Here is a 25,104-nt window from a genome sequence, read left to right as displayed (position 1 = left end):
AATTTTGAAGTTTGGTTTTATTTTGTGACCATTGAACAGAATATGAAAGTATCTGTCAGTTTGACAACAATCTTTCTCTGTCTCTCACTCTCTCCTCTCCCTCCCTTCAGTACTTGCTAATTCAGAAATAGTCAAGGCAGCCTTCCATGGAGTACCACCTGTGGTACTGACGTTATTCCTGTCTTTATATTAAAATTTACTATCCCTTTCATCTCTAAATTCCTCCTTGCTGTTATCTTTAAGAAATATTTAGAACAGAGATACTTTCCTGACAACCAGAATATATACGCCATCTTACTTATAAGAGAAAAATCCAGAATTCTATATAATTCAAAGAGTAGAGACCTGTCCTTGCTAAAACTTCTTCAAAAAATTCTTTAAAATTTCAGCTCTGATCAGGTTCAAATGCTCAGTTGGATTTAGTCTGTCATGATGCTATGCTCAGCACAGTCAATTTCTCAAATTGTTGATTTCTTACACAACTATTATATTTGTGGGTGTCTTCTGTCCATTCAGAACTCCATATTTAACAGAAAACTTATGCCTTTTTTTCTGGGAAAATGATTTAGTTAAAACCATATAAACCTATATCTTAAGGTCATACACTGTGCTCTGTTTTTCTCTTCTTTAATTTCCCTTTGTTAATTCTGAATCCCGTAATTACTTATGAAGATGATTTGGAGACATCGACCATCATACTTTCTGCAGAAGCTACAACAGATAATGTTCTTGTAAGTAACGTTTAGACAGTATCTGTAAAACTTCCTTCTCTCTCTCACACACAAATCTGTTCCCCTTCAGTTTTATCACAACACTGAATTCAAAAAGTCCAGCACACAAACTCAAAAGTATATATTTTGATTTTAAACTTACCTTCAAAAGTAAAAAAATTAAATTTTGTAAAGGTGCTTGGTGCATAAGCAAAATCTTATCATTATTATTTAAAGCTGGTAAGTTACTTACCTGGTCTAGATCTGAAATGTGTAATTCTTTTAATAAAAAAAAAAATAATATATATATATATATATATATATATATATATATCGTTATTTCTAATTAATTGTTCTTGATTCTCCAAAGATCTTTACTAAAATGTATACTTCAATTCCTTTGCTTCCATCAGTTTGGGATAAAATTGCCATCAAAGTCTCAGAAAAATACTAGATACTAGATCCAGATGTTCTCTGTATCTATTACATAACAGAACCAAAACACTGAATAGATTTTTCCCCATAATGAAATCTGTGTGTTTGTTTGTAACTGATAGTGTCTCATTCTAGTATTGTTGGCAAGATTCTTCAAAAATCACTGCTGCGTGCCCAACTGTAGATAATTTTTTGTTTTCATTTGCTTCCTACTCTCCTATATTTAAATTAAGGTTCATCCATAAGTGGGACATGTATATGTAATCTTCAAGTAGTAAAATTTTTGTAATGTATATGTAAGTTTTGGAATGCTTGCAGTGTAGTGCTATTTATTTTTGTAATATTCATTTCAGTGTAAGTTCCTAGGCCCTCCAGAATGAGTCGGTCTTCTAGATAGTGTACTTTCATCTTTGATGAATGGCTAAGAAACTAATATTTATGTATATATTTTATGTGCTGGCAACATTTTCAAAAGCTTCTCATGATTTTTAATGTTTTTATTCCTTTGCCTTTACCTTCTTAAATACATGATGTACTTTAGTACTTCATGTATTTAAGTTTTTTGTTTTTTTTTTTTGTGTGTGTATGTGGTTGAATTTATTTAATCGAGTTCACAGAAGGGAGGGAATGAGAGAGAGAATGAGTATAGAAATCTAAAATTGAAACTTTGATAAGACTGTTTTGCACTGATAGGCAAAAATGCAAATGTTACCAGTCTTACGTCCACAACTGGTTATATTTGTATGACTCTGCAGATTAATGGTGTGTGTGTGTGTGTGTGTGTGTGTGTGTGTGTGTGTGTGTGTGTGTGTGTGTGTGTGTGTGTGTGTTTCAAAGTTATTTCAAGCAATGTGTCCATTAATGTATGAATTGCATGGAATATTTCAGTAAACACTGCCATCACTTGCCTGGGTTTAAGTTATTGAGGAGACAGTTTGTAATACATGATAGCACAAAAATAGCTTTTAAAAGTGGATTGCACCTGTTTTGCACCCCTTTATCTGATTTAAGTTTAAAAAAAAAAAATAAATAAACCAATGTTTTTTAAACAAAATTTTGATTTGATTTTTGACAGTTTTATTGTAATGTTGGACAGTTAAGTCAGAATAAGGACAAATTAAAAATTTAAAAAAATTAATTTCCAAAGTTTTCATTTTCACAAAATTCTATGAAAAAACTTACTCCACAGGGCCTGCCACTAGGTAGGAAATTACTTAGAGCTCACCATAAATCAAATGAACATTACCAAAAAAAAAAAAAAAAAATATATATATATATATATATATAATAAATAAAACCCCCAATGATTGAAAACTCTGAGTGTAAATTCCCCATTCTGTTTACAATATTGAATAAATTCGATGAAAATAAAATCAACCAGTACATTATATTTTAAAAAATATAATGCGATGACATTTAAAATAAAATACAGGTGAATATAAAAGTGCTAAACACATTAAAAATCATGAGAAGCTTTTGAAGTTATATGCTCCTTTTAAAACTCTTGTCTGTATGGACAAGGAAGTTTTAAAAGTTTACAAAAGATGCTTAAATCATCCACTCATTATCAGTTTTGGCACATTGATTGCTTAGTCAGTTATGCACATCACAAGGTATATCGGTTCCTGTGGTGTTTTTTTTTTTTTTTTTTAAATTTTTTTTTTTAATTTTTAAAAAAAAAATTTTTTTTCCCCTCCATAGCCAGGTGGGAATGAGCAGCAGTACGTAGCACACGCTTCTTGATTAGACCGGGGTTTGAGCCCGTAACCACCAAATACGGAGGATGCAGAAAGGTCAGGGAATAACCACTCCATATTCTCGGAGCAATATGGCCTTAGTTGCTAATGCTCCTAAAAACCAAATAACAAAAAATAATAATAATAAAAAAATTCATGCATGCGTGTGTTCACTGGCAATCTGCATATTATGTAGGCTAAAAAATCCCGGAGAACTTGCTTTGAACTGATTGAAAGCAAGATGCATAAAAAATTGTTTGGGACTGATGCTATTGGTAAATATTTTCTGAAACTGATATTGCGTATCTTTGAATGAGGTCCCATTTCTGTGCTGTTGTTGCCAAAAATATATATTAGTTTGAAAAAAAAAAAAAAAAAAGTTGTTATTTTCATGTAAAACTTAAAATATCTGTTTTAGGATTCCTATATGCTGAAGTACTTCCAGTACTTACATAAGTACTTGAATGTTGGACCACCTTTATACTTTGTTATAACAGATGGCTATGATTACAGCAACAACACTAATAGAATATGTTCTACACATATTGAGTGTGATGGAGATTCATTTGAATCTTACTTAAGATATGCTGCAACAATGAAAAATAGGTGAGTGATGTTCTAAGAATCAGTTTAACAGTAACTTTACAATATGTCATTTTTTAAAAACACAGTAAAGAAATGCACATCATATAAAAAACATGTTTAACCATATTGATAATTATAACAAAATTACTTTTAATAAGGATATTACACAGTCCATTGGATTTCCTTTGATTTCTATGCTGTTCTGTTCTGTTTTTCTTCAGTTTGAATGCTCATGACCATCCCTTGCTTTCTTCATTGTTTTAATTTATTATGTCATTTGGTTAGAGCTAATTTATTTGAATTTGATTTATTTATGCTAATTCTGTTTATTATAAATTTGTATAATGTTTGCATATTTGCATTTGGTTTAGGCCTGTCGTTTGGCTGGGCCAGCATCTGAATTTATATTTTATTTGTTACATTTCACTATTTAATCTATAGAAGGCAGTTGCCATGTCATTTCTTATGATTTGAGTTGGTTTGTTACTTCTCTTTGTGTTCAGGATCGTATAAGGACATTTTATGGCTGAAATACTATCATTTTAAGAGTTCACAAGTGCCAAATGCCCCTTGAAAATGTGGTGCATGTGTGAAAATAACCAGTTCCCTGGTTATTTTTATCGGAAAGTGGCACTTTGTGCTTCAGTGTCTCCTTGTGCACTGAAAGTGCATGTCACTTTGCTCTTTCTTATTTTATGGTTTAATTTTATATGAATATTGAGGTGTCTTTATGTACCAGGTATTGCACCTTGCTTAGAATTTATACTAATTATGGCATTTACTTGTTTCATGATAAATAGTTTTTTTTAATGTGTTTGTGTTTATAAAAAACACAGAAATAGTGCTGTTCTCTGAATTTTAAGATGGTAAATCACAACATCAGATTTTTTTAGTGTTGATCATTTTAAAATAAGTACCTTTCACTTTTGAAAGCAGTTAATTTTTGAATTTATAAAAAGTTGTCTGTTCTTTTATTCCTTCAAAAAAAGTAAAATGGTGGTTGGAGGACTGCATTGCAAAAATAAGACAAATTTATTTTTAAGAGAGAGAGAGAGAGAGAGAGAGAGAGAGAGAGAGAGAGAGAGAGAGAGAGAGAGAGAAAGTGACAGCATCTGTTTCAAATAAAAAAAAGTTAAAGAAAAATTCTTTAGAATTGGTTGGAATTGCCATTCACTGTATTATAATTAACAATATTAGTTATTATTAGCTTATTTAAGGATATGTTACATTCCCTCAAATAGCTTTCAAGGTTAATTTGCAGTTACAGCAGATCACATATTTAAACACAAGAAAGGCTTAATAGAGAGAGACAGTTATCAGAAAAATACTAGGTATCTTTTTATGAGCTATTGCTAAATTGATTCAAGTTGAAATGATTTTGGTTCCTTTAGACCATTGCATTTGCATTAGCATTAGCATTAGTTTATCAGTTTTAACTGATATTTTATCAGTTTTTTTTATGTTGTACTGGAATGCAAATTTGGGTGGTGATGATCGTGATGTTCTGAGCTCCATGTTATTTTTACCCCATAATTTTCAACATTCCTGTTATTTCCAGTTTTAGTTATATTATTCATTAAATTTATCTGAACTTAATATGAGAAAAGAATGTTTCTCTGTGGTTCTTTTTTTTTTTTTTTGATACTGTTCTGGAGACTTTCCATCTGCAGAAAGAGCATGAACTTATCCATCTTAGAAACAACTTCATTATCCATGAATCAACTAAAGTAACTAATACTGCAAATGCCCTACCCTCTACCACTGATGGCAGTTATATCTTTAAGAAATTCCACATCAGTATACTGTGCTCACTGCCATCTTTATCTGTAAATAAATTCTTAATGCATGGATAATTACTACTGATAATCAGATCAAGGATATTACCCCTCTGGTTGCCTCTCGAACATGCTGGTGTAGAAAACAATCATCCGGTAAATCAATAAAAGTCTTGCTAGAGTATGAGTGTCCAACCCACAATTTCCAGTCAATATCTGAAAAGTTAAAATCCACCATTATAAGACATTCTGATTTACTGACACACTTTATTTCTTTGTACAGTTGTCAGAGTCATTAAGCCTATAACACAATCCTACCCTCATTTTGCTTTTCCAGTGCTTATGTCACACCAAGCTGACTGAACGTTGCACTGTCCACCACTGTCAGCTGGATGCACTGCCTTGTATTCTGTGTTTCCTAACTAACAGTATGATTCCTCCTCCCTTCCTATCCTTTCTGTACACATTGTACTCCCCAAATTCCAATTCTGCATTCCTTATATCTGTGTGACACCATGTGTCTGATATCCAAACAATATCAGCCTTTGATATCTTAACCACCACTTTAACTTCGTCAAATTTATTTACTATACTCTTAGCATTAGTGTACATGCAAGTATACATGCACCTGTTCTTACTCTTAGTTACCCTGATACGGCCCATGTATTTACTTGCTCCAAGGTAACTCACCAGCACTTTACTTTCCAGGCTGCTGCTCATTCCAATAGAAGCAGTGCAAGAATCACTTTCACCTCTGCATGCGGCTGCCTTTAATCTATTAGTCTGTGAATCTCCCCAAGCTAGCAGTTTTCCGACCCACTTAACTCTGCCTCAATAGCATCAGCAAATATTCTTGCACTCTTTCTATTTAAGTGTATCCTATCCCTGTAAAAGCAGTCGCTCCTGTTAACAAGCACAGACCACACTGAGAAAAATTCTATCCTATGAGCCTTGCGCAGTCTCTCCAGGGGCAAATTGTTTGACAAGGCTCTTATCATATACTCCCTCCTATCATGCCTGTACAGAAATGCAGACACTTTGAATTTTAACCCTAACTCACAAATGTTTTGCAACATTGACTTGTACTTGTTAAGTAAGTTCGCAGATCTCCTACTCTTAATGTCATTAGTGCCAGTGGTTATCACCTTTTGTGCCTTAAAAGATATCTGCTGTACAATGTCATCAGCCTTTGCCCCTGGCAGACATACCCTGTTTCTGTTCCACCTATTCTTTTTGCACAATGTATTTCCTGTTTCCCTGACAATTGAGTCACCAGCAATAACTTTTTTCAGCCTTGAAGATTGCCATTGTGTTGCCTGTTGTACAAGAGTGAGCCCTGACTTTGAGTTGGGCAGCTGAGTCTTAGGGTTTCCCATTTTAATTTCTTCAAGAGCATCTACCCTACTACTCAAACTCTCATCCTATCAGAATGCCGAGTTGTTGCCTAATTTCTTCACACTCTCGAACCTAACTCTGCACCTAACACGCACACATTCTCCTTGGCTGGATTATGTCCTGTTCTAGAAAGGTCCACATACATTTCACAAGTTGCGCATTTTTTTAAACTGTTATATATTGGAGAATCACACCTTCAGTTCTCCCCTGAGTCACAATACTCCCACTACTTTGTGCCTGTTGCTTTGCTGCTCTGGTCTGGAGCATGATTTTCATTTAAATTCAATTTAATTGATTGACAATGAAATTAACAAGATTAATAAATTTAATTGATCAATTTACAACACTACACTAAGCTAACAGATTCCTAAGTGCAGTGATACGTATTACACTTCAAGTTTGAGATATGCGCTATGCTGTACGATCTAAAGTACTATAAAAATGGCGTCAAGTGTCGAACGGATAAAGGTTCTGCATATATTAAGTAGTAATCTACAAAATCTGTAGTAAATTTGAAATAAACTATGGAGCAAGACTAGGACTATAAAGCTACTTTTAGAAAATAAATTAATATGACAATTAAGTAAATAAAATGGCAAAAAATTATGAAAAATGTTTATAACAATGGCGGCAAGTTTCTTGCATATGGTGGATATGCAGAAAACAAATGTCTGTGGGTTGCACATATGAAGTGGATACTTTTTTTTATTAACTCATGTTATCAATGTATTAAAAATATAAATTATGAATTATTACTATTTGCTTATTATATTAATCACATGAGAATTGCTCTTGAATCTAGATTCTTGGCCATGCATACAAACATTGGAAAACTTGTTAGAAAATATCCATTTTTTCATACAGAATGGTGTAAAGGGATTGGTAGGAAACCTTAAATATGTTCAATTCATCTGATCACCCCCCCCCCCCCGATCCATCGCAGTGTTTCACTATAAAAAAATTTGCTCTAAGATGTGATTGTATCTAAGAAAATATTTGTGCATAGGGATAGGAATCTAGTTCCAACCACCAGAAATCTCCTTACTTCTAAATCTCCAATATCACTAACTCATTTACAACTGGATACCTACATTTCACATCAAAGCCATGCATGCCAAAGCCTTTATGATGTTTTTATTGTCAGAAATTTGAATACCTATACTTTTATGGTACCAAACTCATGAGAAAAAAAGGCATGTTCAACCACAAATGCCATTTATGGCAACTGTCAGGGAGTGCACCATGCATACTCTTGAGCACAGTGGTGGAGATGAAAACAAAATCCAGAAATACAATGTAGAGATGAACATGTTATACCAGGAAGTGAGAAAACTGTCAATAGCTAACAGTAAAATTATGTATGCTCAGAAAGCTTCAGGGTTCCATCAGAACACAAACTGAAATAGCTGTTCCCAATAAAAAATCATTCATTTCAATTGCATGCTACTGCTACTCATTGAATTTTCACAAGCCAGTACAAAAAACTTGGTCAGTTGTTACTTCCTGGTACACTGATATTATCAAAATAAAGTAGCAAAGGAAAGCTTTAAAAATTGGTACTGTCACTTGTAAGTCAAGAACAAATGGATGGAGTGAAAGAGGCAATTGATAATCAATCGTGGAATTTTTGATGAGGAAGGGCATTGGTCACATGCCAATGCCCATACTTCCCCATGAAAGATAAATCAGAATCAAGAGTTAAGCTATTAGCCCACTGAAAGTCAAATGATAGACCCACCAAACTTTAATGTTGGAAAAACTTATCCAGTGGAATTACCAAATTTTTTTTCAGAACCTTGACTCCAGGCTCCTGTTTTGAGTACAAATCAGTTTGCTTTTGCTTATATGATACATATTTAAAGGTAACAGAAGACAGGTAATGGAAGATAGAATAGATAATAGTATCCTATTTGAGGAGAAGCTACCATCTTTGTGGGCATCTTTTGATAACAGCTTTGGATCATACATTTATATAACCAAGTATTTCTTGAACCAAGTATTTCACTTTATCCCAGATTCCATAAATCCTTGATTTGTGGAACCTGGGATAAAGTGAATGTCCTAGCCTTTGTGAGGCCAGGAAAGGAACCACAGAGCCACCCACCAGCCCATGGCTTTACATGGATGTTTCTTTAAAGTTCTGGAACAGATGGTTACCATTCGCATATTATAGGTACTTGGAAACGAACTTTTTTCATAAAAACACAAATGTAGCTTTCAAAGGTGCTGGTCCACTTTTGCCCACCTATATAGATTTTAAACAGATATCCTGACACAGACTAAAAGGTTAACAGTGGCCACAGGCAGAGGCAAAAGTGATTCTTGCACTGCTTCTATTAGAATGAGCACAGTAATGGAGATTTCTAGGACTGTTGGAAATCATAGTGGAACAAGTAAATACATGGGCTGTGTTGTGGTAACTAAGAGTAGGAACAGGTGCATGTATACTTGCATGTACACCAATGCTATGAGTATAGTTAATAAATTTGATGAGCTCGAAGTGTGCTAGTCAATACATCAAAGGCAGATATTGTTGGGATATCAGAGACATGGTGTCACACAGGTATAAGCAGTGCAGAATTGGAATTTGGGTAGTATAATGTGTACAGAAAGGATAGACAAGACAGGAAGGGAGGAGGGGTTATGCTCTTAGTTAAGAAACACATAAAATCTAAGGAAGTGCATCCAATTGATGTTGGTGAACAATGCAGTGATGAGTCTGGTTGGTGTGAAATAAGCACTGGGAAAGGTAAAATGAGAGTAGGTGTGTGTTATAGGCCTAATGAATCTGATGAGTATAATGTGTGACATGTTAACCACTGTGTGACATGATCACAATGTACTGATGTGGAAATTACTTAAAGATGTAACTACCATCAAGACTAAAGGGAAGGGCTTTTGCTTTCGTAAAGGTGGCTACAGAGGTCTCAGACAGTTTTTACAGTGGGATCAACTGATGATGTTACCAACGTTGAATTCTAAATGGGAAGCCTTCAGGGACTTAATTTTGGAGGCTTTTCATTGCAACTAAGATATACACAGAAGCCTATGCAGATATAAACTAGTCTGTGATCAAGTCACAAAGGAGTTAGGGGCAGGTGAAGGCATATTACGAGAAATCTTTGTCAAAGGATGCAAAGAAAATCAGCAAAGGGTTCTTTACTTATGTAAACTCCAGAAGGAAAGGAATGAATCAGATTGGACCACTTAACATAGATGAGTTGACTATTGATAATCATGCTCAGGTAGCTGATAAACTGAATGAGTATTTTGCATCTATATTCACACGAGGAGTTATGCAATGAGGGGTTATTCAATGAGTGCCAGAAGTTTATCAAACGCTAACAGGGGGCTAAGTGATTTTGTAATGACTAAGAGCAAAGTGGAGGAGAAATTGTTGAAGTTAAACATAAGGAAGGCACCTGGGATGGATGGGATCTATCCAGTTATATTAAAGGAGGCAGCAAAGGAAGTAAGCAAACATTTAGCCATAATTATGAGAGCTTCCTTGGACTTGGGGGAGGTCCCCATGGACTGGAAGTGTGCAAATGTATCACCAATTCACAAGGGAGGTTCAAAAGGTGACACAAGTAACTATAGGCCTGTCAGTTTAACTTGTGTTCCTGGGAAAATAATGTAGTCACTGGTTAAAGAAGCATTGCAGGATCATCTAGACAAGACTGCAGTAATAGTTAAGACACAGCATGGGTTTGTTAAAGGGCGGTCTTGTCTGATTGGATTTGATTGGATACTATGATGTCGTCAGAAAGGAACTGAATGCCAAAAATAATTTTTATATCATATACTTGGATTTCAGGAAAGCTTTTGATACTGTTGCTCATGAAAAACTGCTGTATAAATTGGAGAGGTATGGCATTGAGATTAAGTTGCTACAATGGATAAAGGGATGGTTGAGTGGGAAACGACAGAGAGTGGTAATCAATGACATTGCTTTTCATGGACAAATGTTATTGGTGGAGTTCCCCAGGTTTCAGTGTTGTGCCCATTGTTGTTTTGTATATTTATCAATGATATTGATGAAGGTATATCGGGTTTAATGTCCAAGTTTGCAGATGCAGGGTTGTTAATGACAGAAAAGACAGTATGCTACTCCAACTGGATCTAGATGAGTTGGGAAAATGGGCTGAGAAGTGGCAACTGAAGTTTAACATTGACAAATGCAAAGTACTGCATATGGGTAGCAATAACCAAAGAGAAACATGCCAACTGTTTGGTACTACACCCAGGGAAGTGGAAAGTAAAAAAGACCTGGGGATAATTGTACAGTCAAATATGAAGTTCGCGAAGCAGTGCGGATGGGCTGCCAGGGCAGGTCATGGAGTCTTGTTCAATGATATATAGAACTTTTGCTAGCAGTGACAGGGAGGTGATTATCCCATTATACAAGGCAATGCTCAGGCCACACCTAGAGTACTGTGTATAGGTCTGGACGCCTAATTTTAGGAAGGATGTAGAGTTGCTAGAACAAGTACAAAGGAGGGTAACAAGATTGGTGAGGGGAACAAAGGGGTGCTCTTACCAAGAAAGGCTTAAGTTCTGCAAATTGCAGCATCTGGAGAGTAGGCACCTGTGAGGTGAACTGATTGAAGTATATATAAGGCCTTGATTGGGTTGAGCAAGCTGAATGCTGATGGGATTCTTCCTTTTGCTCAGACTAAGAACCTGAGGGGGCACAGTTTCAAATTAAGAAAAGATAATTGCAGAATAGATGTGTGGAAATTTGCCTTTAGCCAGCTAGTAGTTGATTTGTGGAACAGGCTTCCATCTTTTGTTGTGGAAGTTGATAGCCTAAATAAATTTAAGGCTGAGGTGGACAGGCATTTGGAACGAATGGAGGAGTGAAATGGGAGGTTTTTTTTTTTTTTTTTTGGCTGATGCTGCATAAGCTTGCTTTCTTGCCTTGTATGCCTCTACTAATGCCTTTCTTGAGTCAGAACAATTGGTATCAGTCTTTTCAATGTTTTGGCATTAAAAGCAGTTATATGAGCCGAAGTTTGGGTTTTTTTTTAAAAGAATTTCTATAACTCAGATGTGAGGGAACATAGCACTCCTTTTTATTAGACTAGACATTTCAATTATAGGCACGATCTTCTCTCTCTCTCTCTCTCTCTCTCTCTCCCTCTCTCTCTCTCTCCCTCCATGGAGAGGAAAGAATTTCCCTAGGTTATTTTTTTTTTTTTACATTTAGTGCTCTTTGTTTCAGGATCAACTGCATTGAATACTAGCTTCCATGAATTGCTACCAGTTTCTTTTATGTTTATATCTTTCACAGTCTTTTCCCACTCGTGCAAGTAATTGAAAAGGCAATATCAGTAAGCTATTGATCACCACAGTAAGTGGACATTTTGGACAGTGGATAGCGATCATTATTACAAAAAACTGTCTTCTGTAATAAGCAGAATCTTCATCCTAATCCAGAGCTCAACATAGTTAGCATTAGTAGAGGCATATGATGAAAGAATGCAAACTTATGTAGCATCAGCCAAAAAAAAAAAAAAACCCTCAGTTCGTTTGAAATACCTGTCCAGCTGAGTCTTATATTTATTTAGGCTATCAACTTCCACAACAAGCGATGGAAGTCTGTTCCACCAACCAACTACACGCTGACTAAAGGCAAATTTCCGCACATCTATCCTACATATGTCTCTTCAATTTGAATTTATGCTCTCTCAGGTGATTATTCTGAACAAGAGGAAGAATCCCATCAGCATTGAGCATGCTCAAACCATTCAACGCTGTATACACCTCTATCAGATCACCACTCCGGTGCCTAGTCTTCTAACACTGTAATTTGCAAAACTTAAGCCTTTCTTGGTAAGAGCAACCCTTTATTCCATTCACTAATCTTGTTGCCCTTCTCAGTATTCATTCCAGCAGCTCTACAACCTTCTTCAAATGGGGCCTCCATACCTGTACAGTACTCAAGGTGTGGCCTGACCATTCCCTAATACAAGGGCATAATCACCTCTTTATTCCTGCTAGAAAAATTCCTGTATATCATTGACAAGACACCATGAGCTACTCTTGCAACCCATCTGCACTGCTCAGAGAACTTCATATCTGCCTGCACAATTACCCCCATGTCCTTTTCATTCTCTACCACTCTCAGTGTAGTACCACAGAGTTGATATGTTACTCTGGGGTTACTGTTTCCCATATGTCTTACTTTACATTTGTCAATGTTAAACTTCATTTGCCAGCTCTCAGCCCATCTGCTCAACCTTTCCAGATCCTGTTGCAGCAGCATACTGTCAGTAGTGTCCTTAACAACCCTGCCAACCTTTGTATCATCTGCAAACTTGGACATTAAGCTTGATATACCATCATCAATATCATTTATAAATACAGAAAACAACAGTGGATCCAATACTGAACCCTGTTATTGAACCCTATATATATCCAATACCAATACTGAATCCAATACTGAACCCTGTTATTAGTGGAGTCCAATACTGGACTCCACTAATAACATTAGCCAACAATGAGCAGTGTCCATTGATTACCACTCTGCCTTCTGCCCCTTAACCATCCCTTTATCCATAGCTGCAATTTTCCTCCAATGCCACACTGATCCAATTTGTGCAGCAGTCTTCCATGTGCAACAGTATCAAAAGCCTTTCTGAGGTCCAAATATATAATATCAAAGTTATTACCTGCATCCGGTTCTTTTCTGACTGCATCATAGTATCCAATCAAATTGGTCAGGCAAGACTTCCCCTTAACAAAACTATGCTTCTTTAACCAGTGCCTCCATTAATTTTCCTGGAACAGAAGTTAAACTCACAGGTCTATAATTGCTTTTGTCAGCCTTTGATCCTCCTTTGTGAATTGGGGTCACATTTGCACGTCTCCAGTCCATGAGTACCTCCCCTGAGCCCAAAGAAGCTCTCATAATTATGGCTAAGGGTTTGCTTACTTCCTTTGCTTCCTCCATTAATATAACTGGATAGATCCCATTCACCCTGGGTGCCTTTATGTTTATCTTCAATAATTTCTCCTCCACTTTCCTCTCAGTTATTTCAAAATCATCTAGCTCACTGCCAGAGTTTACTTCACCTCTGGCATTCCTCTTCCTGAATAACTCCTCGTGTGAATGTAAATGCAAAATACTTGTTTAGTTTGTTAGCCACCTGAGCAGGATCATCAACCATCAATATCCAGTGGACCAATCTGATTCATCCCTTTCCTTCTAGAGTTTACACAGGTAAAGAACTCTTTTCTGTTTTTCTTTGCATCCTTTGCCAAGGATTTCTCATAATCTACCTTTGCCTGCCTAATCTCTTTTGTGACTTGGTTACAGACCAGCTTATATCTATCATAGGCTTCCATGTCACCCATTAATTTATATGTATCCCATGCATTTTTCTTCTCTGCCATATGTCTCATTAGTTCATCTGATATCCATTTAGGCCTAAACTTTGAACAAAATTTCTTAGTCGGTATGTAAAGCCTAGTGGCTTCAAAGATAAATTCTTTGAATGCTTCCCATTTTGAATTTGCTGTTGGTAACGTCATCAGTTGGTCCTACTGTATAGAATTTAAATACTGTCTCAGGCCATCGTAGTCACCTTTACTAAAGCAAAAACCCTTCCTTTTACCCCTGATGGTAGTTACCTCTTTGAGTAAATCCCACTTCAGCACACTGTGATCACTGCCACCTAGTGGTTCATTTATCTGCAGATTCTTAATGCATGAAGAATCACTGCTGATAATCAAATCAAGAGTATTCCTCCCTCTAGTTGCCTCCCAAACATGCTGATGTAGAAAACAATTATCGAATAAATCCACAAAAGCCTTGCTGGTGTGTGAGTGACCAACCCACAAATTCCAGTCAATATCTGGGAAATTAAAATCCCCCATAAGACTCACTGATTTACTGGCTCACTCTATTTCCCCGTAAAGTTTTTTATTATACTCATCAAAATCATTAGGCCTATGGCACACTCCTACTCTCAATTTTGACCTTCTAATGCTTATGTCACCCCAAACTAACTAGACACTACACTGTCCAGCGATGTTGACTGGCTTCACTTCCTTGGAATTTGTTTTCTTAACTAATAGCATAACCCCTCCTCCCTTCCTGTCCTCTCTATCCTTTCTGTACACATTGTACTCCCCAAATTCCAGTTCTGCATTCCTTATATCTGTGTGACACCACGTCTCTGATATACCAACAATATCTGCCTTTGATGTTTTGGGAAATTCCTCAAATTCATAAAATTTATTTACCAAACTCCTAGCATTGGTGTACACGCAAGTATACATGCACCCGTTCTTATTCTTAGCTACTCTAACACAACCCATGTGTTTACTTGTACCGCAATGACTCCCAGCAGCCTCTGAAATATCCTGCATCTTGTTTTCCAGGCTGCTGCTCATTCCAATAGAAGCAATGCAAGAATCACTTTCACATCTTCCAGTCGCTACTGTTAATCTATTAGTCCTTGTATCCCCCAAGCTAGAAGTTTTCGGACCCTCCTAACGCTGCCTCGATAGTATCAGCAAATATTCTTGCACCCTTTCTATTTAAGAAACTGCCACCATGTATCCCATCCCTGTAGAAGCAGTCTCTCCTGGTAACAAGTACAGACCAGGCTGAAAAAAATTCTACCCCTTGAGATTTGCACAATCTTTCCAGGGCCGAATTTATCAACAAGGCTCTCATCATATACTCCCTCCTATTGTGTCTGGGGAGAATTGCAGACACTTTCAAATTCAACCCTAATTCACGTCTTTTATTCAACAGTGACCTGTACTTGTTAAGTAATTCCGCCGGTCTCCTACTTTTAATATCATTAGTGCCAACGTGTACGACAATATCACCTTTTGTGCCCTTAAAAGATGATATCCGCTCTATAACATCATCAACCTTTGCCCCTGGCAGACATACCATGGTCCTGTTCCACCTATCCTTTTTACATAGCATGTTCCCCATTTCCCTGATAATAGAGTCACCAACAACTACTGGTTCCTGCAAGTACCAGCTCATTCTGCCTTCGGTGTTGCGTGATTATCAAGTGCAAGCTCTGGCATTGACTTGGGCAGCTGAGAGCTTGATGGGCCCCCTCAATTTAGATCCGTTGAGGGCATCCCCCCTGTCCTTCAAGCTCTCATATAGGCCCATAACAATGCTGAGTTGTTGCCTGATTTCCTTACGCTCCTTACATTGTGCACACACACAAAGACATCCCCATGGCAATATCATGTCCCATACCTGATTGCTCCACAAACATCAAGCAAGCAGTGCATTTTAAAAGGATGTGATTCGGAGGCAACTGCCCCCTCAGTTCTTCCCTGAGCCACAGCACTCCCATTAGCTTGAGCCTTTTGCTTTGCTTCTCTGGTCTGAGTCATGGTTTCAATTCAATTTCAGTACAAAATTATAACCCTAAACTTATCTCAACGCAGTTATAACTCAATATATTTTTTTTTCACTATCAAGTATTTTCTCTGAGTTCGTTATATAACTTCCATATCAAGTTGTATTAATTAATAATGTTATGTTTGTAAAATCTAAGTCGTTATATGTATTTTGTTAAAAAGTACAATTTAATTGACAATGAAATTTAACAAGATTTATAGATTTTACTGATTAATTGACAATATTATATAATATACTATACTATACTAAGCTAACACTGTCTGGTTCGGGATATAACGTATCGTATAACAATGGCGGCTAGTTACGAATGGTAGTTGAATGGTGTATCCTTCAGTTAGCTTTCAGCTAACTGAAGGATATAATCTGAAAGTGATTTGACCTTTCATAAACATATTTGCCAGTTATGGTCAAATGCATAAATGGCATTAGCATCCCACATTTTCTTACTTCCCTTAATTGGTCCATTTGTAACCATGCACTTATCATGCTAAGTTAGACTATGGTGCTCAAGGGGTATGCCTCATCAGAAAAGATACGTTTGAAGGTTTTTTTTTTTCTTTCTAGAGAAAAGTATCCTTTCAAAGAATACTTTGGAGAGTACTGTATTTCCCCATGTATAAGACGCACCCTTTTCGAAAAATTTGGAGTCTAAAAACTGGGTGCGTCTTATACAGTGGTTGTATATTTTTTTACTTACATTTCCCGCTTTTTTGTGCTTGTTATCTTTGCACTCATTGCTTAGCACTTGTTACCGTTATATTAGGTTACGTTTTGCCACGTTCTGACCAGAAATGGCTCAAGAAAGATTTTCGTCCAGTGTTGAATTCAAGTTAAAAGTGATCCAGTTTGCAAAAGTGAATGGAAATCGTGCTGTTGAACGTAAGTTTGGTCCTCCGAGACTGGCTATGGGAAGAAGAAACCCTACTGAAAACGCCAACTCAGAAGAAGGCCATGAGATGCAAGTCAGCAAAATGGCCTGATTTAGAGAGGGAATTGAAGAGCAAAGGGCAATTGGAATTCCTGTATCCACAAAGATGGTTCAGCATGAGGCAAGAAGAATTGCTGATGAAAAAGAAGTTACTGATTTCAAAGGAGGACACAATTGGTGCTTCAGGTTCATGAAACAGAATGGCTAAGCATGCGTACATGCACCAGACTTGCCCAAAAGATGCCTGAAAGTTATGAGCAGAAGGTCCTTGAATTTCATCGTTTTGTCATTCAATGTCGGAAGACACATCAGTTTAAGTTGGGACTGATTGCAAATATGGACGAAGTCCCCCTTCAGTTTGATGTCCCAAGTAACAGAACTGTTGATAAGAAGGGGGTTAAAACTGTAACTGTGAATACAAGTTGACATGAAAAGAGCCATTATACAGTTGTTCTAGCTTGTTGTGCCAACGGAACCAAGCTGCCTCCTATGCTGATTTTCAAACGCAAAACAATGCCAAAAGAAGACATTCCTGGAGAAATGATTGTCCACGTTCATGACAAGGGTTGGATGGATCAGGATGGGATGCAGATCTGGTTTGAGAAAGTTTGGAGCAGGAGATCAGGTGGGCTCTTACGCAAACCTGTCCTATTGGTGCTTGATCAGTTCAGGGCACACATAACAAAAAACACAAAAAAGATTGCTGCAGAGCAAAAAAACAAAACTTACCGTCATACCTGGAGGCTTGACATCCCAGCTCCAACCACTTGATGTCAGCATTAAACAAACCCTTCAAAGCTGCCATGAGAGACGAATGGACCCAATGAAAGAAGTCTTCTTGGGACAATTTGACACCAGCAGCAAAAGTGAAGAAACCAACTACAGGAAAAGTTTGTACCGATGAAAATATCCTGGGATAATAAGATTGAGATCATTGTCAAGTCATTTAAGAAGTGTGGCATTTCAAATGCCATAGATGGAACCGAGGACGAAGCAATATATGAAGACAGTGATTCATCATCAGACACAGATGAGGACAAGCTAATGGATGGGAGTTTTGACAGTGATGAGGAGTTGTATGAATTTTATGATGAATAAAACTTGAGTTCAATAACTTTATATAATATATTTTTTTTTCAAATTTCGGGCCCCAAAATTAAGGTGCGTCTTATACATGGGGAAATACGGTATTTCCCCCCCCCCAGAGAAAAGTTCACTGGATTCACCATCGTGCATCTTTGTTTTGAGTGCCTTTCGTATTCTTCAATCTAAAGTTTACATGTAATGCTAACAAACCACCTTGTGTGTCACATAGTTGTATGCAGCTGTCATCACAATATGCATTCAGATTGAATCTTTGCACTCTATTGCCATGTGTCTTTACACCACACTGGGAGGGATCCTTATAATGATCATCCTAGGATGAACATTATATTATAACTTATCCTTTGCCATGAAGATTCAAGAACTCCTTCATAATCTTAACCTGCTAGTGATGGCATCCTGACTCCGAAACGAAAAATTGCAAGTCACCTGACAAGTACCCAAATTTCATTTTTTTTATTTCTTGAAAATTAATTTTCTTGAATTCTGCTTGCAATGCTTGACCTTTTTTTAATGGATTATGTTAATTATGCAATTATCTGTAGTCAGAATTAATTCCAGAATAGATATCAAGGGCATACACTCACCCAGAGGAGCACTGTGGCATAGCACCCTGCAAAAGGTATGGCAGAATTTCTGCCTGAAAACATGAAAAACCTCTCACCAAAATAATGACCGCACGCAGCTAGCCACTTAAGAGGAATAATACGGTGATACATAGATGTAGAGGACATCAATTTTTTCAAAAAAAAAATGGTTTTTGTATATAAATACTTCATATATATTAATTTTTTCTTATTTTTACTTGTGAAAATTATTGGAAGAAGGCAGGAGCCTTCAAAAGCTACGGTTGGTTTTATCGCTTTTAACCTGGTATTTTAATGTATTTTATTCGATATATATATATATATATATATTTTATGTATTTTATCCTTTTTAGTTGTCAAGTTATTTTAAATATATAGTAGTAAACATAGTTTTCAAAATTCTAGTTTCCGTGTTTTATTTTATTATTGGTTGGTGAGAAACATTTAAAATCACAATATTTTTTCTTTAAATTGTTTGTGGCATGGGGGGGTGTTGAGTATAGTTAAGTGATTGGCAGTTTCAACTTTAATTTACTTAATAAAGTTATTCCTGAATCTTTCTAGCCACATCAATATAATTATATTTCAATATAATCAATATAATCAATATAATCTATATAATCTTTATAATCTTTCAATATAATCTTTCTAGCCACATCAATATCAGATATGATATCATTAATATATTTAGCTATAAAGTGGCTTGTGATGATCTAATAAGGGACAAGTTTTTTAGTTCTGATTAGTTGTGTATATAATTCTGATTTTTTTTTTTTTTTTAATCCTAGAATAAATATATAAAAATCACTGCTGTAATTGTCAGTTGAATTTGGATGTTACTATTATAAATGCATAAAATATGAAACTATTTTTGACATAATTTTTACATAAATATCCTACCTTTACTTTAACTAATTTATATTTATGTAGTTATGATCTGTTACCCTGTGATTTTATAAATTTTTACTTTTTTTTTTTTTTTTTTTTTTTTTTACTTTAGAACATACGTTGCTCTGAAACCCATTGGGTGGCTGGATACTTACCTTGATTTTCTAAACAGTGAAACTTGCTGTTATCATGAGCTTGATATGATGCACTGCCCATCAGCTACTTATGTTTCATGTAAGTCAGACATTGCAGATTTCTCCCCTTTATTGCGCTATTATGTTCTTCTGTTCTGCAGAACATTTTTAATTTTATATGCTGTAATGCTGATTTTTTTTAATTGTAATTTTTAAAGAATAAAAGAATTGTCTCCACATATAATATACATTTACATATTTAAAATTTTTAAAATACTATAGTGAAAACATCCTTTATAAATCATTACCTTGTCAGCCTTTGTACATTCCATAATCTCTTTTGTACTGGTAACAGTGTTACATTAAACACGAGCAATTATTAACTTGAATACTTGAAATCTGTGTTCGAATTGGAATATATTAACAGAAGTTTTTGCAGGGTAAAATTGCTAATATTTGGCAGAAAAACAAAATTAAATAGATTGTTTAACAAAAGTTTGCATACTCATTACATGCAAGTTACATACACCAGTCTCATTATTTTTGACATTTGAATGTTATGGTTGATAATGAATGTTCATGAACTGACATAATTACCAGTGATTATCTTACTGTTTTTGGAAAACCTTTTTTGAAGTTAAACAAACAATGCATAGAAGTTAATTTAATGAAGCAAATTTACTTTTTTTTCCTCTTTTTTTTTTTTTTTTTTTTTTATGATATACATATATATAGAGTGGTTTAGTTATGTTTTATTTCTACTGCCTTTTTCTCTTCAGTTTACTGCAATTGGTTCTGTAGTTAAAAGGACACAGTTGTATTAACAGTTGTATATACGATTAACAGTTGTATTCATGATTTCTTGTAAACTCCTCTGACCTGGTGGTTGTGCCAGATTATAAATAAGTACCTAGAATGAAAATCCACCTTTCTTTTCTTAGTTTATATATTAATTTTGTGACTAACCAAATTAAATTTTTGGCTTGGTAAATACTTCTGCCTGTGGTGGGGCCAGAAACATGGGTGTAAAGACAACATCCACCACTAAAGGGAGCACAAAATGGGTTTCATGACTTATTCACTGATAGAGCCAACATGCTCTACCTAGATATAACCTTGATCTAACCTGGATATCGTGAATGAAAGTAACCACGAGTCTTCGCGGGCTAAAAGGATAAAATACAACTCATCTTGACAGGAAGTATGATCTTTTCTCATTATATATTGACTTGGGTATACAGCCATTAAGTAAACTCTCTCTCTAAGACTTGTGAATTATGTTAACTTTGGGAAAAAAAGTCAAAAATACAAGGTAGAAAACAAATTAACTTATCCAGAAGTACAAAAACAAATCTTAGCATGTATGCTTACACCTTAGTAAGTAGCCACTGTCAAAGGATGTTGTTTCTGCAAAGAAAATATAATTGAATTTCATTAACATGGAAATTGATGATCAAACAGAAGAAACTGATGCAATACTGATGCTATATGTAGAAGGTGATGTGGATGATGGGTGTCCTATCTTCCCAAAAAAAAAAAAGACAAGCCAAAACAAGAATAAGTCTATTTCTTCAAAGAAGCAGTTAGATCGTGTCCAAGCCAAAAACTAAGTAATGGGGAGAATATAATGCAGTGAACTTTCCAATGCTTGTGCAGTAATATTGATCAGCTAGCAAACCTAATTGAACAATATGATTCTGTTAGTGTGTACCTACAGAAACTTGCTTAAGCTCCAGAGTATCTCCTAAAGTAATAAACTGTACCATGTACAGACTTTACAGGATCTCAGAATCGCCTGCTCGTGGAGGAGTTACAATTATTAATAAAACCAATATTCCATCCAAACATATTTCTCTCTAAACTACCTTAGGAATAGTGGTGATAACCCTGGTCTAGATTTATATCCTGCCAAAGTTTTCCGTTTTCTTATACCAGTCTTGATAATGTAGTAGTTCAACTTCCAGATTCACATTGTAATTTAGTTCTGAATAGCCACAACCCATTATGACAATCCCCTTATACAGATGCTAGGGCTTGGCTAATAGAATTTTTACTGAACAATTACCAACTCACTTTGATAAACACTGGGTCTCACACCTGTATCCATCTCCTGACAGGTGCCCCCATCTTCTTTAGGTCTGTCAGTATGTTCTCCTTCTGTGTATCCAACTATGAAATGGTTATTACTCAGTGATCTACATAAAAAATACAAACTCAATTGACCTCTTGGTTTTCTAGTTGCATTGCACCACCTGGAACTTCCACGAGGCAGACTGGAATAATACTCTTAACACACCCATCTTAATGATTGTCTGATTTGGTCCTGTCCTAGTGTGAAGGAAGGCATAATCACACACACATCACTAAACAAACATTAGCTGTTGCCACTGTGTAAAAACCAAAATCATGAGCAAGTAGATGACTTTGGAATCACTGTAGGGACTGTGCCGTTATGAAATCAAGGAAGATTAAAGCTTGGAACCAGTTATGTAAATTTCCCACTTTTCCCACTTATAGCTAACCTCATTATGTATAATGTATGGTGCCTCCGTAGCCAGGTAGGCAGGAGCAGCAGTGCGTAGCACACGCTTCTTGATTAGACCGGGGTTCGAGCCCGTGCCCACCAAATACGGAGGATGCGGAAAGGTCAGGGAATGACCACCGCATATCCCCGGAGCAATATGGCTTTAGTTGCTAATGCTCCTAAAAACCAAATAATAACAGTAATAATAACAATGTATAATGTATGATGAAATGATATATAATGAAATGGGAAGAATAATTACAGATGAGGTAGAATTAAGAAGAAGGTGTAAAGAGTATTTTAGGAGGCTATTGAGCATCAGAAAAAAAGCAGGTATAATGGAAGAAGAGGTAGGGACAAGACAGGAGGGATAGAGGGATATCAAGAAGTGAAGTTGTGGCAGCAATGGAAAAGATCAAAGGAGCTAAACCTCCAAGGTGTTATGAAGTGACTATAGAAATGATAAGATGTGCTGGGCTGCAGTGAATGCGCAGAGTGAAAGTAGTATGGCAGGAGAAAAGGATACTGAGAGACTGTAAAAGAGGACTGATTGTGCCTGCATTTAAAAACAGAACTATAGATCGATCATTGATATAATTTTTTTCTGTGAGACAAATGATGGAAAAACATTACGAGTGCGGAAGGGATCTGTGCATGGTATTTTTGGATATTGAAAAGGCATATGAGAGAATAAAGGTATGGGAAATGTTAGGGAAACAGGGAGTAGGAATGTCATTGATAGAGGAATTGAAAGCTGTGTGAAAGCAATGGTTCAAAACACGTGTTGGGTTGAAATTAATAATGGACTAAGACAGGGTAGTGCACTTTTTATCTCTACTATTCATATTCCGCTGTTCAATTTGGTAATGGATGCGATAGCAAATGCTGTGAATTGAAGGATTGGAACAGAAAAAATGAAAGTGATAATGTCTGCTGATGATTTGTTGATTTATGGAGATGAGGAGAAGGAGATACAGCAGCAGGCGAAAAGTCGGGTGGTGGAGGCAAAGAAATACAATTTATAGTTTAGTGATGCTAAGAGTAGCACAGTGAGAATGACAAAAAATGGGAGTGGGGGAGAGAGTGTGGGGATTACATTTATTGAGTGAAAGAAGATAGGGATATCTCCTTGATAAGGAGGTATGTAGAAGAACAAGCCAAGGAAGAATGTTTTATGACTGTAAAAATCTAGTTTGGCAAAAGGAAGTATTTTAAGTGCAAGACTGTGTTTTGTAGAGCTTATTATATACCAGTAATAACTGCTACATAATTGGAATCATGGGTAATGAGGGAGAAGGATATCATCAGATTGCAAGTAAAAGAAATGAAGTTTATGAGAGGAGTGTGTGGGGAGGGGGGAGAGAGAGAGAGAGAGAGAGAGAGAGAGAGAGAGAGAGAGATGACTTGGATATATAAAGAGAATGGAGGATAACAGACTGCCAAAAAAAGGATTTAGAAATGAAAATGGAGGGTAAAAGACCAAGAGGAAGCCAGAGAAGACAATGGCAAGAGGTGGTGAGAAGAGGCATTAGCTGGGAGAAGCAGAGAGAGAGAGAGAGAGAGAGAGAGAGAGAGAGAGAGAGAGAGAGAGAGAGAGAGAGAGAGGAATGGTAGGAAGGTAGAGTTAAATGGAGAAGACCTGGTTTTCTTATCAACCTGGCAAAAAACTGAAACGACAGTGGATAACTAAGTTAAGGAAAGCTAACCTCATTAATTACAAGAAACCCAAAGTTGAAGCATGATGGATCAGATGTAATGCCAAACAAGAATCTTGGATTAAATTTGCGCACCATTAACAAAAACTCAGATTTCCGGTTAATTGGAAAAAAGAATTCAAGCTCCAAATTAAATATCAAGTCCTTCCTTTAACCCACTTACAGTACAACCTTAGTATTATATGTGAGTTGAAGGTTCAAAAGATTAAAAAAGATTACTCCTTGACATTAAACTTGAATTTCTGTAGATTTCTTGATTTTTCACCATTTTTAGGAACTTGCTGGACACAAGTGAATTTCCAAGCCGAAGGAAAAGCACCAGTGGAATAAGTGTAAAAAGGTGACACAGAACTAGAGTAAGCTCAGGAGCACAAGTTTTGAGAACAAGTAGAGGAATACCATCAGGACCTGGTACCTTCTTGTCATCAAGAATGTTCATAATTCTTCTGACATCCTTTTCATGGAAGACCACAGGACACATTGAATGGAGTGTATGGGAATGGTTGGAGTTAGTTTACCAAGACTGTCAATACATGAGTTATATGAAAAGTATGATGCAAGCAGGCTATCTGAGGTGGCAATAGAACCATCAGGTTTTAACAGAGGCAGCAGTACAGATAGGCACAAGTTGCAGCCAATAGCTTTGGCAAGAACTGCTAAACTACAGTTTGGACAAGATGCAAGTTTCTACTCTTAGCCTGTTCAAAATCTGGTTTGGACTGATTAATATCTGCTTTACAATTGTTGCAAACTTCGGTTTAGGCGAAAATGAATCTGGAGATTTGGAAACAAAAGCTGATTGCAATATGCAACATTATCTTGAAGAGCCTTAGCACATTATTGGAAAATGAAGGTTTAGATAAATGATGAAATTTTAAGGTGGAGTGTGGAATGAAGGATTTCATCCCTACAAGAATAATCTCACTGATATGATCTGAACAAACATTGTCATCAGAAGATTTAAAACAGAATATAAATCTTGCAGGTAGTCCCATTTTGCATTCTTGTAATGCCAAACATGTGGCAATTCTCAGCTTTGAATTGTTTAGCATTACACAAGGATGAGAATAGGCACGAGAGAGAGAGAGAGACTCCATTGGGGAAGAGACCATTCACCTCAACCTTGTACTTGGAATGATTGTTTGTAAGAAAAAGATAGTGCTGGCTGTGTGGTTAGGATTGTCT

The 25,104-nt window shown here is 36.2% G+C and overlaps 1 protein-coding gene across 3 annotated transcripts in view; it reads left to right on the top strand.

The window, feature by feature from the left end:
• The window catches only part of LOC150084420 (NPC intracellular cholesterol transporter 1-like), a 466,919-nt gene that overhangs the window by 281,210 nt on the left and 160,605 nt on the right, over positions 1-25,104 (top strand). For all 3 annotated transcript variants that reach the window (XM_090376058.1, XM_090376057.1, XM_090376056.1), the window contains 2 exons: positions 3,300-3,487; positions 19,659-19,780. In XM_090376058.1, the coding sequence (XP_090232184.1) occupies positions 3,300-3,487; positions 19,659-19,780 (310 nt within the window). The remainder of the gene's footprint in view (positions 1-3,299; positions 3,488-19,658; positions 19,781-25,104) is intronic.

This window comes from Mastigoproctus giganteus, chromosome 6 (genome assembly GCF_048544385.1).
Source record: "Mastigoproctus giganteus isolate SK-2022 chromosome 6, ASM4854438v1, whole genome shotgun sequence".
NCBI classification, from domain to species: Eukaryota; Metazoa; Arthropoda; class Arachnida; order Uropygi; family Thelyphonidae; genus Mastigoproctus; species Mastigoproctus giganteus.
The sequence above is the reverse complement of the archived record's forward strand: the minus strand, read 5'-3'. Positions and strand labels throughout refer to the sequence as shown.